The 17,190-nt window shown below is 36.4% G+C and overlaps 1 protein-coding gene across 2 annotated transcripts in view; it reads left to right on the top strand.

The window, feature by feature from the left end:
• Positions 1-17,190, top strand: part of LOC150085852 (uncharacterized) — a 94,324-nt gene that overhangs the window by 36,960 nt on the left and 40,174 nt on the right. Inside the window, exon 2 of one of the 2 annotated variants that reach the window (XM_090373532.1) lies at positions 16,125-16,168. The exons of the other annotated variant lie outside the window; for it this stretch is intronic. Within the exon in view, the coding sequence (XP_090229658.1) occupies positions 16,144-16,168 (25 nt within the window). The 5' untranslated portion in view covers positions 16,125-16,143. The remainder of the gene's footprint in view (positions 1-16,124; positions 16,169-17,190) is intronic. 2 annotated transcript variants of the gene reach the window in all.

Below are 17,190 nucleotides of genomic sequence, written 5' to 3'. Positions count from 1 at the left end.
ACGTCAGGATGGACTTTATTGCATGATTTCAGCGAGGTAACCATGAGTTCAGTGATGTTACTCTGCTTGATAATGATGTGCCCAGAGATGTACTGGCAACAATCTTAATCACAAGACACGACCTTATATCTGCAATTAATCAATTGCCTGCAACTGGTGCTGCAGCGATTGATGAAGTTCCACAGTTTATCATAAAATATTTGAGTCCATATCTAATTGATACCCTCTTAACAATTTTTAATAACATAGTAAAATGAGAATTTTTCCATCCAACATGGAATGTGTATTCCGTCAGGCCATTCCCAAAGATTTCCCAGCCAACTGAAGCCAAGCGCTTTAGACCCATCTCTCGCTCCTCGTGTTTACTGAAGCTGCTTGAGAAAACAGTACTGAAAACGCTTACCACACACATCCTTCCTCACAGGCCACATCAAATTCATTATGCGTTGCATGACAGATCAACAATTAGTAATCTGCTTATGACCACCAATGCCATCCTTGGATCGTTTGAGGAGAAAGAAGAAATTGCTATCACATACCTGGATCTACAAGCGGCGTTCGATAGTGTCAACATCCCTGCCTTGCTTAAGTTCCTTCAAAATTACTATCATATCACAGGCCAAGTATTGAAGTTTCTGACATCTCTTCTTCAGAATAGAACCATCAAAATGTCCATAGGAAAGCAGACGTGCCGCAAGAGGGAGTCTATCTGGAATTCTTTTCACAGCTATAATTAACTCGCTAGCACACAACAGACCAGATATGTCATCATATGCTGATGACTTGAAGCTCTTAACAAAAATAAAATCAACCGATGAAGCAATAGACACAACAGCAACCATCAACAAGACTTTATTAGAAATAAAGCAGTACCTCATGAGATTTGACCTGCAAATTAATCCTGCATAATCCGCCATCATAGTCTTCTCACTGAAACCCACACCAACCATAATTCAGCTGGCAATAGATGGAGTCTTGATCCCCTACGTCGAAAAGCAGAAAGACCTGGGTGTGACCTTTGATCGAAAATTAAGATTCCATCATCACATTGAAGAACTCTGTGATAAATTCAACAGGAAACGGTGGATTGCCAAGCAGCACTTGCTACATATTCATAACACGAATCTGATAAGAACTTACATTAGGACGATGATCTTCGGAGGTATACTGTATGGGGTAGAGTTGTGGGGCTCGGCCGCAGACACAACAATCAAACCATTGAACACCGCAGAATACTGGCTCCTGAAGTGGGCTACATGGAAGTTTCATCACCCACCACAACTTCGCACAACACCGATAGCCAAAGCACTGAATTTAACCAGATTCGCAGCCTTAATGAACGAAAGAAGACTAATCTTCACTATCAAAATGATCGCTGGAAGAATCGCAGTGCCCAAAATTTGGGACACCGTGTGCTGGAGAATCCCTCAACCAGCACACAGCTCCACTCCCAAGCTTCTTGTTCTTCCGTTGAGGTTTCATTTTAAAGATTGGTTCCTCCCTTATCAGAAGCTCCATCTTGCTCAGTCTTTGAACGCCGACCTGTGCAAAATTGTTGCTGACAAAAAGTACAGACGGCGCATCCTGGATCTGCACGTGTGTTCCACAACCATTAACTGATGTGTGATCGCTCCGGCTCAGCAAGAATTTCAGGGAAACTTGAATTCAAGAAAACTGTCCCATTTTATTTTAATTTATTTTATTATTTTATTTTGATGTGTTATTGTATTTTATTTTTAGCTAAATTCAATCTGTTGTATGTTATTTATTTATCCTATTATATATTTATTACATTTCCGGTGAGATGATATCTCTGCCGCTTGTTAACCCCTGGCTTAGTGGCGTGAAGGGTTTGTAAAGGTAGGGCACCTGTGTGCCTAGGAACCTTAGAATAAAGATCATATTTTATTTATTTATTTACAATCATATCTGTAACCTCTTCATATGATTTGTCTTTTTCAAATCCTTCGAAGCCTTTTACATACCGTGGGCATATTTTCTTCCATGCACCATTTAAACAACTTTTAATAATTTCCAACCAGGCCTTATTAATGTTTTAAGATGGCGTGGTATACATTAAGATTTCCAAAAGTCTCAACGTAAACCTTTTCTCATCTTCTATTGCAGACAATGCCCGAGCAAATATTGTGCATAAAAAGTATGCTTTTAAATTCGAAACACCCTAATCTATAGGTTGCATGAGCGAAGTCATGTTTGGCGGTAGAAATATGACTCTCACGATTTTAAATCATCTAGATGCGTACGATGTCCAGGAGCATTATTTAACAGAAGGAAAATCTTGAAAGGAACGTCGTTGTCTTTACAATATTTTTCAACCTCGGGAATGAAGCAGCATTTCAACCAATCCTCAAAGAGAGATATTGTTATCCAGGCTCTCTGGTTCGATCGGAAATGCACGGGTAGGGTGACTTTATTGATGCCCTTAAATGCACGAGGATTTCCAGAATGGTACACAAGCAGTGGTTTTAATCTGTAATCTCCAGCTTCATTAGTCCCAAGCAAGAGTGCGGCCCTATCTTTTGACGCCTTGAAACCTGCCATTGTATTTTCCTCTTTGGCAATGTATGTTCGATCCGGAATTTTTTACCAATACAGAGCAGTCTCGTCAACGTTAAAAATTTGCTGCATTGAATAGCTGCCTTCATCAGTAATTTTTTCCAACTTATCACAATTTCTCTGCAGATGCAGAATCCCCCTTCAAAGTCGCCCTTCAATTTGATGTCCCAAGTAACAGAACTGTTGATAAGAAGGGGGTGAAAACTGTAACTGTGAAGACAAGTGGACATGAAAAGAGCCATTATACAGTTGTTCTAGTTTGTTGTGCTGATTGTCCATGTTCATGACAAGGGTTGGATGGATCAGGATGGGATGAAGATCTGGTTTGAGAAAGTTTGGAGCAGGAGACCAGGTGGGCTCTTACGCAAACCTGTCCTATTGGTGCATGATCAGTTCAGGGCACACAACAAAAAACACAAAGATTGCTGCAGAGCAAAAAACAAAACTTGCCGTCATACCTGGAGGCTTGACATCCAGCTCCAACCACTTGATGTCAGCATTAACAAACCCTTCAAAGCTGCCATGAGAGACGAATGAAACCTATGGATGAAGTCTTCTGGGGACAATTTGACACCAGTAGGAAGAGTGAAGAAACCAACTATAGGAGAAGTTTGTAACTGGGTGAAAAGATCCTGGGATGATATCAAGATTGAGATCGTTGTCAAGTCATTTAAGAAGTGTGGCATTTCAAATGCCACAGATCAGGCCAGGGCAAACTATGGCCCGTGGGCCACATGCGGCCCGCAGCACATTTTTGTGCGGCCCGCGAGCTTTAATTGTATTTTCGAAAAAAGTTTACTTATTTTATGCTTTTGCGATGCCTTTTTGAAAAATAAATTTGTATATGTAATAAATTATAGAATTTGTCGACTTGTAAATTGTTTTATCATCTCTGTATTGTTCAAATTGAGATGGAATTTGAAATTATGCGCGAACTGGAGCAAACCAATGGGCGATTTTATAACGGTATAATTTGCGATTATAAACTAACTGCGCAAAACTACGGTAACAGACAACCGGTGACGATGACAACGGCTTTGCTGCTGTGGCAGAGTAGTAGGATAGGACTGCTGACTGGCCGCAGTTCCAATCTGTTTTCTCTGATAGTCATCCTGCAGTTAGTTTTTTTGCGTTATCTTCAGTTATGATCTTGGTGCCAGTAGTGATAAAAATAATATTTACGCCCTTTTAAAAATGAATAAAAAACGAAATATTCAACGAGAGCATTGTATCTTCAATGAAGAGTGGAACACAAAATATTTTTAAGATGAGCCTATTTGTCTCCTCTGCCTGGAGAGTGTCTCAGTGTTGAAAGAGTACAATATTAAAAGACATTTCACTACTAAACATTCCGAATATGGAAGCGAGAAAGAAAACTGCCAATGGATTGATTCAAAATTTATCTAGACAACAAAATTTGTTTATGTGGGTAACTAAGGAACAAGAAGCTACTCTAGAGGCAAGTTTTGTTATTTCTCATATAATTTCAAAAAGCAACAAGCCTTTTACTGATGGAGACTATATTAAAGAACGTATGACTGAAGCTTGTGGAATTATATGTCCTGACATTAAACACAAATTTGAGAACATAAGTTTATCTCGGCAAACCGTAGTAAGAAAAATTGAATGTATCGATACAAATTTGAATGAGCAATTATTATCAGTATTAGAATCCATAACATGGTACTCGATAGCTCTCGACGAAAGTAACGACCAAAAGAATACTGCGCAGTTATTAATTTTCATACGTGGATGTACCTCTAATTTTGAAATTATTGAAGAGCTTCTTTCAATGGAACCTCTCAAAGGCCAAACAACGGGAGCAGATATATTTGAAAAAGTTGAAAAATGCTTAACAAGATATAATTTACAATGGAACAAAATGGTAAGCATAACAACTGACGGAGCACCAAGTTTGACAGGTAAAAAGGTTGGAGCGTTAAAGAAAATTCAGGATAAAATTTGTGAAAATTATCCTGATTATAATTTAATTACACTTCATTGTATTATACATCGACAAGTATTATGTAAAAATGCGTTAAAAGTTGAACATGTCACATCTTGTATTATTAAACTATTAAATTTAATATGATCGAGGGGCCTGAAACAGACAATTCGTTAATTTTCTTCAAGATATTGAATCAGAGTACACAGATATTCCTCATTATAGCCAAATTCAATGGCTTAGCTTAGGAAAAGTTCTTCGGTGAGTATGGGATCTTAAAGATGACAATTTATTTTTAAAACTGAAAAATATTATGGACTTTCCCGAATTAACTGATAATAACTGGATTTGTGATTTTGTGTTTACCCTGGGCATCGTGACACACTTAAATACTTTCAACACCGTGTTACAAGGGAAAAATTTATAGGCCCATGATATGGTAAAAAGTTTGAATGGATTTAAATTAAAACTCCAGTTTTCCTTCGACATTTATTAATTAACAAGGTAGACCACTTTCCAACCATGAAGTTGCTGAAGATTCCAGAAAATAAATTTGAAAAATATTGCGAAATTATCGGCGCTTTGAATGGCGACTTTTCACAAAGATTTGGTGTCTTCAGAAAAATTGAGACAAGTTTGGCAATAATGCGCGACCCATTTTCAATAGAAATTGATAGTGCACTGAATGAACTACAGCTTCAGATTATAGATCTGCAGTGTGATACTGATTTAAGGGAATTGCACAGTCGTGAGGAAACCTGTAAATTTTACAATACTCTTAATTCGGACAAATTCAACGAACTTAAAGATTTTGCCCGAAAAATGTTGGTTACCTGCATATGTGAACAAACATTTTCCATCATGAATCTAAATAAAAATTCTTTACGATCAAGCAACACCAATGAAAATTTACAAGCAATTTTAAGAATCTCAACTACAAAATTAACACCCGAAATTAAAAAAAAAAATGGTAAAAGATGTAAAGCAGTTCCATTCATCTCATTAAATTCTTGGTTGTTAGAAAATAATTTTTTGTTATATTTCTTCATGATAACAAATAATATATATCTTTATGTAATACATTTTTTTTTTTCAAATTTCGGGCCTCAAAATTAAGGTGCATCTTATACATGGGGAAATACGGTATTTTTTTTTTTTTAGCAATACACCTTTGCTTGTAATATGGCCTTCCCACATCCAAAAATTATGAAAATTTACCTGGAGATAAAGAAAGCAATTCTGCATCCACTAGTATGGTCCACGCAGTCCGAGGTCTGGGTAATCAGATATTATTAGCCCAGGTGGAGGAATAGCTAACCCTGGTGCCCATCCCTGCCATTTGGACCCCAGCTTGGATCTACTACCCTGTCTATGCAAGCGTGCCAAAAGTAAGAGGAGAGAATATCATAAGGCAATCTCTCAACACAAATTTAATGCATGGAAAGAATTGGTTTTTACTACTGGAAATAGTGAGCCATGGGGATTGTTTAAGTTAACCAGAAACAAGTTGAATGTTAATAATTTAATTAATACTGTGTATTCAAATGATACTGAGTCTATTGATTGGTACTCTACAATTTTTGCTATTACTAGTACTTTATTTTCCCTACAATTGTAGGGAAGATAGTGTACATCAGCAACAAATTAGACAGGGGAATGAACAGTGTACTGGATCATCTGAGATGGAGTTGTTTAATATTGATGAAGTGAAATTTGTATGTTCCAGTTGGGGATAATAAAACAGCAGGTTTAGATTTGATTGAAAATAATTGTGTTAAAACTTTTGTTGAGTTGTGTCCAGAAATAATGGTTAATATGTATAATAAGTGTTTATTGAAAGGAATTTTTCCAGGGTTTTGGATAATTGCTCTCCCATTGCTTTGTTAGCAAATTTGGGCAAAATACTGGAAAGATTGTTGTTAAGGCTAGAGAAATTGTTCAATGAAGAAAATCTTCATTTTAAATATCAGTATGGTTTTAAGAGAAATAGCTCAACAGACGATGCCATACAAGATTTTATTAATTTTAGTGTAAATTCTAGTGAGAAATATGTGCTAGCGTATTCATAATTTCGAAGGAGGATTTGATACTGTATGGTATCAAAGTGTTCTTTCTTTCATTAAGAGAATTAAATTGTCCTGATTTGTTATATCAAATTATTAAAAGTTATTTAATGGATAGGCAGATTACACTACACCCAACATGATACCTCCAGCAAATCAATGGTTGTTTCTGGTCAAGTTTTATGTATAGAATTTAAAATAAATCATAAAAATTTCCTATCACATCTCAGTTTTAAGATATAGATAGATAACTGGATTCTGTATAAAGATATCATTACTGTTTGAAATAGAATTTTTAAACTTATTAATTTTTGGTTGGGTTTGTTTATTGGGCTAAAAGTTAAGCAAGTACATCATTACTGTTCTTGCAATATAGTATATTTTGATTTTAATGCACTTTTCCAAACAAGTCGTCGATATTTTTATTAATTTTATTACACCATTCACCTGTTCAATATATAGCGATGATAAACTGCACACAAGTATCCACCTTCTGTTCAAATAGACCAATTGCTTTTACTGTTTTTAGGTTAATGCATTGTTAAAATGGAGAAGACAAAGCACAGAAGTTGCGTCAATCGCCCAGACAATTTCTGCTATGTTTGTGGACACTTAACCCCAAAAACTCAGAGGAAGAAAATATACACTGTCACAAAAGTTGCAGCATATTCATTGTACTTCGGTTGCAAGATTGGTGACCAAGAAAAAAATTGGGCTCCACATATCTGTTGTATTACTTGTACAACGAACTTAAGGCTGTGGTTTTATAGCAAGCTGGTTGCATTACTTTTTGCCGTCTGTATTGTGTGGCACGAGTCCAAGAATTATTTCGACAACTGCTATTTCTGCATGACAAAAATAAAAGGTATTTTCAAAAAGAGCAAGCACTGCATCAAATATTCAAATATCCTGTCAGCAATTAGGCCAGTGCCACACGATAAAGAACTTCCAGTACCTGTGCCACCAAAATCTTGGGGTATTGGAAGTAGTGATGAAGGTACAGAAGAAATCATTTTACCAGATGTCGCAGAACCATGTACTTCACATGATCTGGACTACGAGCCAGAAAAAGAAAAGGCCTCACACTACATTGAACATGAAGAATTAAGCTACTTGATCAGAGACTTGGGCTTACCCAAATTGATGAATATATTTCCGGCAAAAGCAATGTAAATTATGTTCCATTGGTTGATCCACAAAAGGTTTTTCTTCCCTCTTTACACACCAAACTTGGACTGATTAAGAATTTCACTAAGGCACTGGATAAAGAAAGCAGAGGATTCATATTTACCGAAAATGTTTCCAAATTTATCTCATGCAAAGCTGAAGGAAGGAATTTTCATAGGTCCTCAAATAAGAAAGCTCCTAAAAGATGAAAACTTTCAAAGAAACCTGAATGATTGGTAATTGGTTACATGGAGATTTTTCGAGGCTGTGGTACAGGGATTCCTCAGAAAGAGAAAAGAAGAGAATTATGAGCAACTGGTGACAAACTTGCTGAAATGTTATAAGAACATGTGGTGCTAAATGTCACTGAAAATGCATTTCCTTCATTCCCATCTGAATTTCTTTCCTGAAATATAACAAATGTCAGTGATGAACAAGGAAACCGCCTCTACCAGGATGTATCTGCAATGGAAAAATGATACCAAGGTCGCTGGGACTCTATCATGATGGGAGATTACTGTTAATTCCTTAAACGGGAAAACAATCTGGAGTATAAAAGGAAATTATTGAGAGGGAAACCATGTCTAAGTAGTATATATGTGTGTAATAATTAAAACCATGTATGGCGATATTGTATAAAAACAAGGAATTTAAAAAATGCGTACATCTTTTGATGTAGACATGACAGAAATAAAAGATTGATGTTTTCATAATCAGGGCATTAATTTTGTTCAGAATAACCAACTTTCGTTCCAGAGGCATGACGAAAAAAAAATTTTGTCGGGTAGTGTTATTATAAGATCCCAACATCTAACACTCAATAGAGTTATTGATCTCGGTTGTCCACAGGGATTCCATAAATATACTGTACTGGTAAGCAATCCTGTCACTGTATTTCAATATAAAATGTGTATGTTGCCAATGAAATTTAATTTCTAGTACAGTGTTGAACCAAATAAAAAACACGCACCTTTATTTTTGTGAAACTCCTGTGGTTTTTCAACAAAAATCTGTTTGCTTCTGGCTTATTTGATCTCCAGCTTTTCAAAAGTGAACTCTCTGGCTTGGCAGTGTTCTGGCACCTTAACCACTCGGCCACACTGGCTCAAAAGTGAAAAGGTTGCAGCTATGTATTCACAGTATGTACGTGAATACATACTGTGAATAACAACAGCAGCTGTCTGCACATCACCTGTGTTCATTCTCTTTGTAGAAGTTATTGAACTGCTGCTATCGGAAGACAACTGGCACTGCTACTACATACATATAATATAAGATCCACAAGAGAACATTCTACTTGGTAAATCCAGTTCTCCTCAAGATAGAAACCGTTGATTGTATGTGGTGGTGTAAACGAATCTCTAGACACCTGACTTCAAGGACCATTGATAACGCGTAACTAAAACATAGATAACCATCTTATTTCTTCTTAAATTTGTTTAATTATCCACTTCCATAACACCAGATGTAAGCGTTCCAACAATCAATTACCATCTAGCTGAAACTAAATTCCTGCAGATGTATCCTGCAATCATCTTTTGTCAATTTACATTTATGACCCTTTGTGTGTTATCTTAGTAAGAATATAGAGTAAAATCTCCTCACAGATGTTGATGTCTAGTTCCCAGACATTGCAAATTACAGAATTGTCACCTTTCTTGATAAGAATACCCTTTTGTTCCCCCTTGATAATCTTGGTGCCCTTCTCTGCATCCTTTCCAACAGATACACATCCTTCCTAAAATAAGGCATCCAGATCTATATAAAGTACTTAAGATGTGACCTTACCATTGCTTTATACAGGGAATAATTGCCTCCTTATCCCTGCTGGAAAAATTTCTGTATATCATTGACAAAACCCCATGGGCTTTCCTAGCAGCACATCTGCACTGTTTGGAGAATGATTGCATAATTACTCCAAATCTTTTTTGATTTATGTTCATTTGAGTGTGGTACCATAGAGTTAGTGAGTTAATCTGGAATTAATGCTCAGTATTGCAAATCTATTACCTTTTGAGGGAAAAAAAAAAATTTATATATCACATGAAGAAAATTTGGCAAGTATGGCAGATGGGGTCTGTGGTGATGGAGTACTTTGTAAGAAATTCCTGAAGTGCTCAGAAAAGCATGAAGTGTATGGGGCATACACTTCATGTATGCCCCATATCACGATGCAGGCGATAATTTCCCAAAACGCAGTATAATGGGTGTTTTCTCTGAACAGCATTGTGCAATTTTCATAGGAATGTTCAGCGTTCATGGTTTGGTGGCCATGCAGGACAAATTCATAATGAACACTAACCCTTGATTTAAAAATGCAATAAGGATTAGTTTCACTTTCGATTGAGATTGTTTTTGGCCTTGGAGAAGACGTTCTTCCATTGCAAGGATTGGGACCTTTGTTTCTGAGTCATAGCCATACAGCCATAAGAGGATGAGAAATTCAAGAAAACATATATAAATGTGTTTCGGACTCTAAAGCTGTTGAACGATTTAGAACTCTTCCAGGCTTAATGAATGAACCATGTTTGAACAGACTAAGTGACAGCAATGTTGCCAATGGATCAAGAGGACTTTGTAAATTATAAATTTGTATTCAATTGTTTTATATATAATATGGTTCTGTACCAAAAACTCCATTTGCAAACAAATGTAAATTTAAATGATCCATACAAACCATTTTATTATAATTTTACCTTTACTATATTTATTTACCATTATTTTAGTTTTATTATAATCTTACATTTCATTATAATTCTATTGTCATAGAATGTAAGCCCTGTTAGCAGCCTGCTGTTTTGGGGAAAAGCCATTTGGTATAAATAATAAATAAATTTGTCACCAGTAATTAATGGAGTAAACAAAGTCTAGTTAAGCAGCAGCATATTAATGAAGATCTTGAGACAAGAACTATCTGAAGTCATCAGTGAGAATGCAAGGCACAAACTTGACTGAAATGCATAACATTCCCAAATGCGGTGTTAAAATCAGTTTATATTTCCATGAGAAATGCCAGTTTTATTAGCAACTTTGTGGATGGTTAAAATCTATGGGTTGCTAATAAATAAAATAAAACATTGTTTTTTGTAGTTTAGGGGAAACCAGGAATTACTTCAATTGAAAGGCTACCCTGTGAACTTTGTGAATTATTGAAAAGTCTAATCAGCATATGGCATCCTCTCTGAAAATAAAATTGTTCTGAACATGTTGTGGGTTTCTGAAACAAAAATCAGAAATGATTGTATGCAAGTTCGCTGTTCCGTAAAATCACTCATTTTAAAATGTTATGAAATACATAAAAAAAGCTATTCAATCCACTTTAATTTAGACTGACTTCGGTATAGACAAGTCTTAACATGTTGAACTCTCACTATGATGCCACAATTTAAAAATATATCAGTGCTCAAAATTTTCAATCATTAGCATTAGTAGAAGAATATGATGCAAGAAAGCAAGATTCTGCAGCATCAGCCAACAAAAAAAAAAAAAAAAAAAACCTCTCCCATTTCACCCCTCCGTTTGTTCCTAATGCCAGTCCAGCTCAGCCTTAAATTTATTTAGGCTATCAACTTCCACAACAAAAGATGGAAGTCTGTTCCTCCAATCAACTACCCACTGGCTAAAGGCAAATCTCTGCACATCTGTTCTATAACTGTCTTTCCTCAGTTTGAATCTATGACCTCTCAAGTTCTTAATCTGAGCAAGAGGAAGAATCCCATCAGCATTCAGCTTGATTGACCCATTCAAAGCCTTATACACCTCAATCAGATCATCTCGCAGGTGCTGCAATTTGCAGAACACAAGCCTTTCTTGGTAAAAGCATCCGTTTGTTCCCCTCACCAATCTTGTTGCCCTTCTTTGTACTCTTCTAGCAACTCTACATCCTTCCTAAAATGAGGCCTCCAAACCTGTACACAGTACTCTAGGTGTGGCCTGACCATTGTCTTGTACAAAAGGATAGTTACCTCCCTGTCCCTGCTAGCAAAATTCCTATATGTCATCGACAAGACTCCATTTGTTATTTGGTTTTTAGGAGCATTAGCAACTAAGGCCATATTGCTCTGGGGATATGCGGTGATCACTCCCTGACCTTTCCGCATCCTCCGTATTTGGTGGTCATGGGCTCGAATCCCGGTCTAATCAAGAAGCGTGTGTTATCCACTGCTCTTCTGCCCACCTGACTACGGAGGCACCTGACAAGACTCCATGAACTACCCTGGCAGCCTGTCTACACTGGTCAGCAAACATCTGACTGCACAATTACCCCCAGGTCTTTTCACTTTCCACTTCCCTGAGTGTCATACCACACAGTTGGTACGTTTCTCTTGGGCTATTGTTACCCATATGCAGTACTTTGCATTTGTCAATGTTAAACTTCATTTGGCACTTCTCAGCCCATTTGCCCAACTTATCTAGATCCAGTTGGAGTAGTATACTGTCTTCACTGTCGTTAACAACCTTGCCAATCTTTGTATCATCTGCAAATTTGGACATTAATCCTGATATACCTTCATCAATATCACTGATGAATACACAAAACAACAATGGACCCAGCACCGAACCCTGGGGAACTCTACTAATAACATTTGTCCATGTCCATTGATTACCACTCTGTCGTCTCTCACTCAACCATCCCTTTATCCATTGTAGCAACTTACCCTTAATGCCATACCTCTCCAATTTGTACAGCAGTCTTCCATGTGCAACAGTATCAAAAGCTTTCTTGAAATACAAGTACTGTATATGATATCAAAACTATTTTTGGCATCCAGTTCCTTTGTGACCACATCATAGTATCCAATCAAATTGGTGAGACAAGATCTCCCTTTAACAAACCCATTCTGTGTCTTAACTATTACTGCAGTCTTGTCTAGATGATCCTGCAATGCTTCTTTAACCAGTGACTCCATTATTTTCCCTGGAACACAAGTAAACTAACAGGTCTATAGAGTTACTTGTCACCTTTTGAACCCCCCCCCCTTTTGTGAATTGGGGATACATTTGCACACCTCCAGTCCATGGGACCTCCCCTAAGCCCAAGGAAGCTCTCATAATTAATTATGGCTAAGGGTTTGCTTACTTCCTTTGCTGCCTCCTTTATTATAACTGGGAAGATCCTGTCTGCCCCAGGTGCCTTCCTTGCATTTAACTTCAACAATTTCTCCTCCACTTTGCTCTCAGTTATTACAAAATCAGTTAGCTCCCTGTTAGAGTTTGATAAACTTCTGGCATTCCCCTCACTGAATAACTCTTCATGTGTGAATGTAGGATGCAGAATATTCATTCAGTTTATCAGCTACCTGAGCATGATCATCAATAGTCAACCCATCTATGTTAAGTGGTCCAATCTGATTCATCCCTTTCCTTCTAGAGTTTATATAAGTAAAGATCTCTTTGCATCCTTTGCCAAAGATTTCTTGTAATCTGCCTTCACCTGCCTAACTTTGTTAACTCTGTTAACTTTGCCTAACTCTGTGACTTGACAAGCTAATAACAAAATCTCACCCATTATAAAATAGTTTGTGGTTCAATCATTGCATTGATATCACTAAGTTGTTCATTTCATGTGTCTTTCCTTTTACAGTGCTCATTTTTTGACTGCAGTTGGATGGATGCATATTTGCATTAAAGCAAAAAAAAGTGAAAGTTTGTTTTTATGCAAGTTTGCATTCCAGCAGCAAACTTGTTAAAGAACCTTTAACAGTTTAAACCAAGTATTTTTACATTTTTAAGAAAAGCAACTTGTATCATATTATTCAAAGCATGGGTATTAAACTCAGAAGTCCTCATGGACATACACCAGTTCTTGTGGGGGTTAGTAGGCCACTAACATAAACAAAATCCTCCATTGGCATTACTGAGAGAAATATATTAAACATTTTTCACATATTTCCCCTTCCACAAAAATACTATCTCATGATGAACATTTATCTACCTGATGCCGACCGGGTTAGCCAGGTAGGTAAAGTGACTGCCTGGCAACCCACAGGTCGCGGGTTCGATTCCTGCCTCGGGCTGGATATCATGATGGTGCCGAACCAACCAGTTGGTTGGATATCCTGGCCACGATACACGAAGGAAGCAAGAAAAAACTGGTTCATTCGTGTATTGATCACATCATACGAAATAAATAAAAAAATCTACCTGATATGAAAGTAGTGGTTTTTTTAATGGCTGTATGACGTATTTATGAACATGCAGTGATGATTTTTTGGTCCTTGCAGGTAGTGCTGTGAAGGAAAGATGATAAAAGCTGATGTTTATTTAGAGTTGATATAAAAAGATACATGAAGAAAATGCCTAACCTGTCTGAATTCCAAAGAGGTCAAGCGATTAGTGCAAGTTTAGCAGGGGCATCAGTGAATAAAACTGCTGATTTGTTTAATGCAACAGCTATATCAAAAGTGATGTCTGAATTCAAGTATGGAAAAACAAAATCTAATTAGTCGAATTGTGGCAGAAAATTGAAGCTGACTGAAAGAGATTGCCGGACACTGAAAAGGATTGTAGCCCGAAAACATAAAACTACTGTTTAGTTTTATGTGCAGAACTTAATGTGAGTCTCAGCAATCTAGTTTCTAGCAAAACAGTTTGGCGAGAACTTCATGAAGGTGAAATTTATGTTAGAGCTGCTATTGCCATTTCTGGCATTACTGATGGTAATGCCAGAAATAGGATGCAGTGGTGTAAGAAGCACAAAAAATAGACACTTGGTGATCGGAAACATAGTTTCAGACAAAGCATCATTCACATGTTTTCCAACATCAGGGAGAGTTTAAGTGCATCATCCTAACTGTCTTATGCCAATCATCAAACACTGAAGTGCATCAAAAGGTTTAGGCAGTGATATCTTGGTATTCTTTAGATCTTATCATCACCTTGAATGGGTGAATTACTACCACTGATTACCTTGATATTCTGAATGATCAGGTTCATCCCATGGTGCAAACGTTGCTACATAATGTTTCCCACAAACAGTGCATGTTTCAAGATGATAATTCTCCAATACACACACACACACACACACACACACACACACACACACACACACACACACACACACACACACACACACACACACACACACACACACAGCCAAATATGTCCAGTCAGTTTGAGGAGCATGAAATCGAGGCTACTTCCATGGCCTGCAAAATTATCATATTAAAATGTTATTCAGCGACTGTAGACAAATTTGGAGAAGAGAGTGAGAAGCATATTTCCTCCACATTTATCACTTAAGGAGTTTGAAATGTCTCTTCATGAAGAATGGTCCAGTACTGAAGGGCTTGCCTAAACGTTAGAAAAATGATTTGTAATGAGTTTTTGCCTCGTATCTTAATCTTAAGAGGAAGCCAACTGAGCTTCATTACACTGTTTAGTTGGAAATTGTGAAGACATCCTGTTTAAAGCTGGCCCAGATAAGTAACTTGTATTCAACAGAAAGGAATTTCTTATTATTAGAAGGTGCCACCAATCACCAAATTTCCACATTACATAAGTGTATGATATGGTTTTATGAAATTTGGTTGAGTGGTACCTTCTCACAGTCTCCTTACTGTTGAGTGCTGGCTGCTTACCTGGACTCATCTAAAAACAGGATCTCAATTCACAATTTGTGATACTTGCTATAATACAAAATGAGCATCAAGACATTGTAAATGGAAATAATATTCACAGGTTTGTCCTCAGTAAGAAGGATAAATTTAAAAGGGACAGTTTCTTAATAAGGGAAATATAAAAATGCATTTTGGAGTTGGTCAGTAGTCTGAAATGTTTAATAACACTTGTAAAAAGGTTGTTAATGGCTCCACTATTAATAATTGTGATTTTAATATCAGTCATGTTAATCAGAGGAACTCCTTAAAATAAGGAAGGGGTGGTTAAAGGTGAAGAAAAAAAATTAAAAAGAGAGAGTACCTTCTTGTAAATTCTGGCAACTACCAAGATGTATTCAAAGAACCAAAAAAAAAAAAAAAAAAGTCAGGAAGTGAGATGGCAAAATTCCATCCCATCTAGAGTGGTGATTAAGCTAATGCATTAATAATGATACACCAACATTGCTCAGCATTGATGAACAGCAACATTAAATTGACCTGATACTATTCCTCAAATTGATTTAATAGAATTCTGATAAAGAATGATCATATTTCATCAATATTTTATCATATTTTATCAATTTTTATAAAGAATGATCACCAGTTATTAAACTTCACTGTCATGAGATCCTTAGAATAAGACATGTAATTGCTCTTGTCTTAATATTTATCGTTTAGAATACAATTGTTTAGAATACAATATATGTTTTAATATTAATAATGTATTTTGGCAAAGTCTAAGTTGCACAATATTTATTTTTTTTCTTCTTTTAGTTTTTAATAATGAAAATGAATGGAGATAAGCTGGAAATTATCAGGTATCCATGGCTTACTTTGATATACTATCTCTTTATGAATGTTAATTTCTAACCATGATTATCCGAAAATAAAGGTATGCTCTATGAGAAAAAAACTTTATCATTTGATTTTGTGTTTTCATCTTGTATAATTTTTTGATATCAGTTAAAACGAAGAATTTAAGTCCGATGTTAACCCTTTTGCCGAATATTATCACTTGTATTACAAACAATAGATATGTACTGTATTTTTTTAACTTTAGTAGCAGTTGAAATTACATTGATATCACAGGAGTAGTGAGGTTATATGGTGCCCAGGGGTAGTGCATTATATTTTGCTCCCCAATAAATAGTGCCATCTGTCGCCCTCATGGCACCTCTGTAGACTGGCACCCAGTGATACTCCCTCCAATTGTTGTGCCCCTCTTAATGTTGTTAATGCATTGATAATTTATTTTTAGGTGTTATGGCAGGTGTATTTTCACTGGGTTGGTGTTCCTCTGTGCACCATTAATAACACTAGCCAACAAAAAATGTTTTTTGTCATGCCTCCGCAATGAAAATATGTGATTCTGGAGGAAATAAACGTGCTGATTCTGAAAATCAGCATAAAAAGTTTATCACATCTACATCAAAAGATGTACTAACATTTAATGTTAAAATAAAGGGATATATATACAATGGTGAGCTCTGAATATTTTAACAGTGGGCTCGCAGTTTTGCCAACTTTTTTATGTGAAACATCCTTGGGGTATCTACCGAGTAAATCTGATCAGTCACAGAAGTGACGTCATCCACCAGAGGCGTTTCCCATGCTCACACGATTGGTCTGTGCCGAGAACTCGCTAGTCATGTGATTAGAGTGCGTGACACAATTTTTGTGACTGCTACGATATCTCGAGTTCTAACTTTTTAGAATTTTTGAATAGTATGACGTCACAATATATGAATGTCACAACACAATGTATGAAGTATGATTGCAACAATACAAATATTTGTCAAAAATTTCTTTTTTTGTCTTGCATTTTCGTTACATTCCATTG

Source organism: Mastigoproctus giganteus, chromosome 5, assembly GCF_048544385.1.
Source record: "Mastigoproctus giganteus isolate SK-2022 chromosome 5, ASM4854438v1, whole genome shotgun sequence".
NCBI lineage: Eukaryota > Metazoa > Arthropoda > Arachnida > Uropygi > Thelyphonidae > Mastigoproctus > Mastigoproctus giganteus.
The sequence above is the reverse complement of the archived record's forward strand: the minus strand, read 5'-3'. Positions and strand labels throughout refer to the sequence as shown.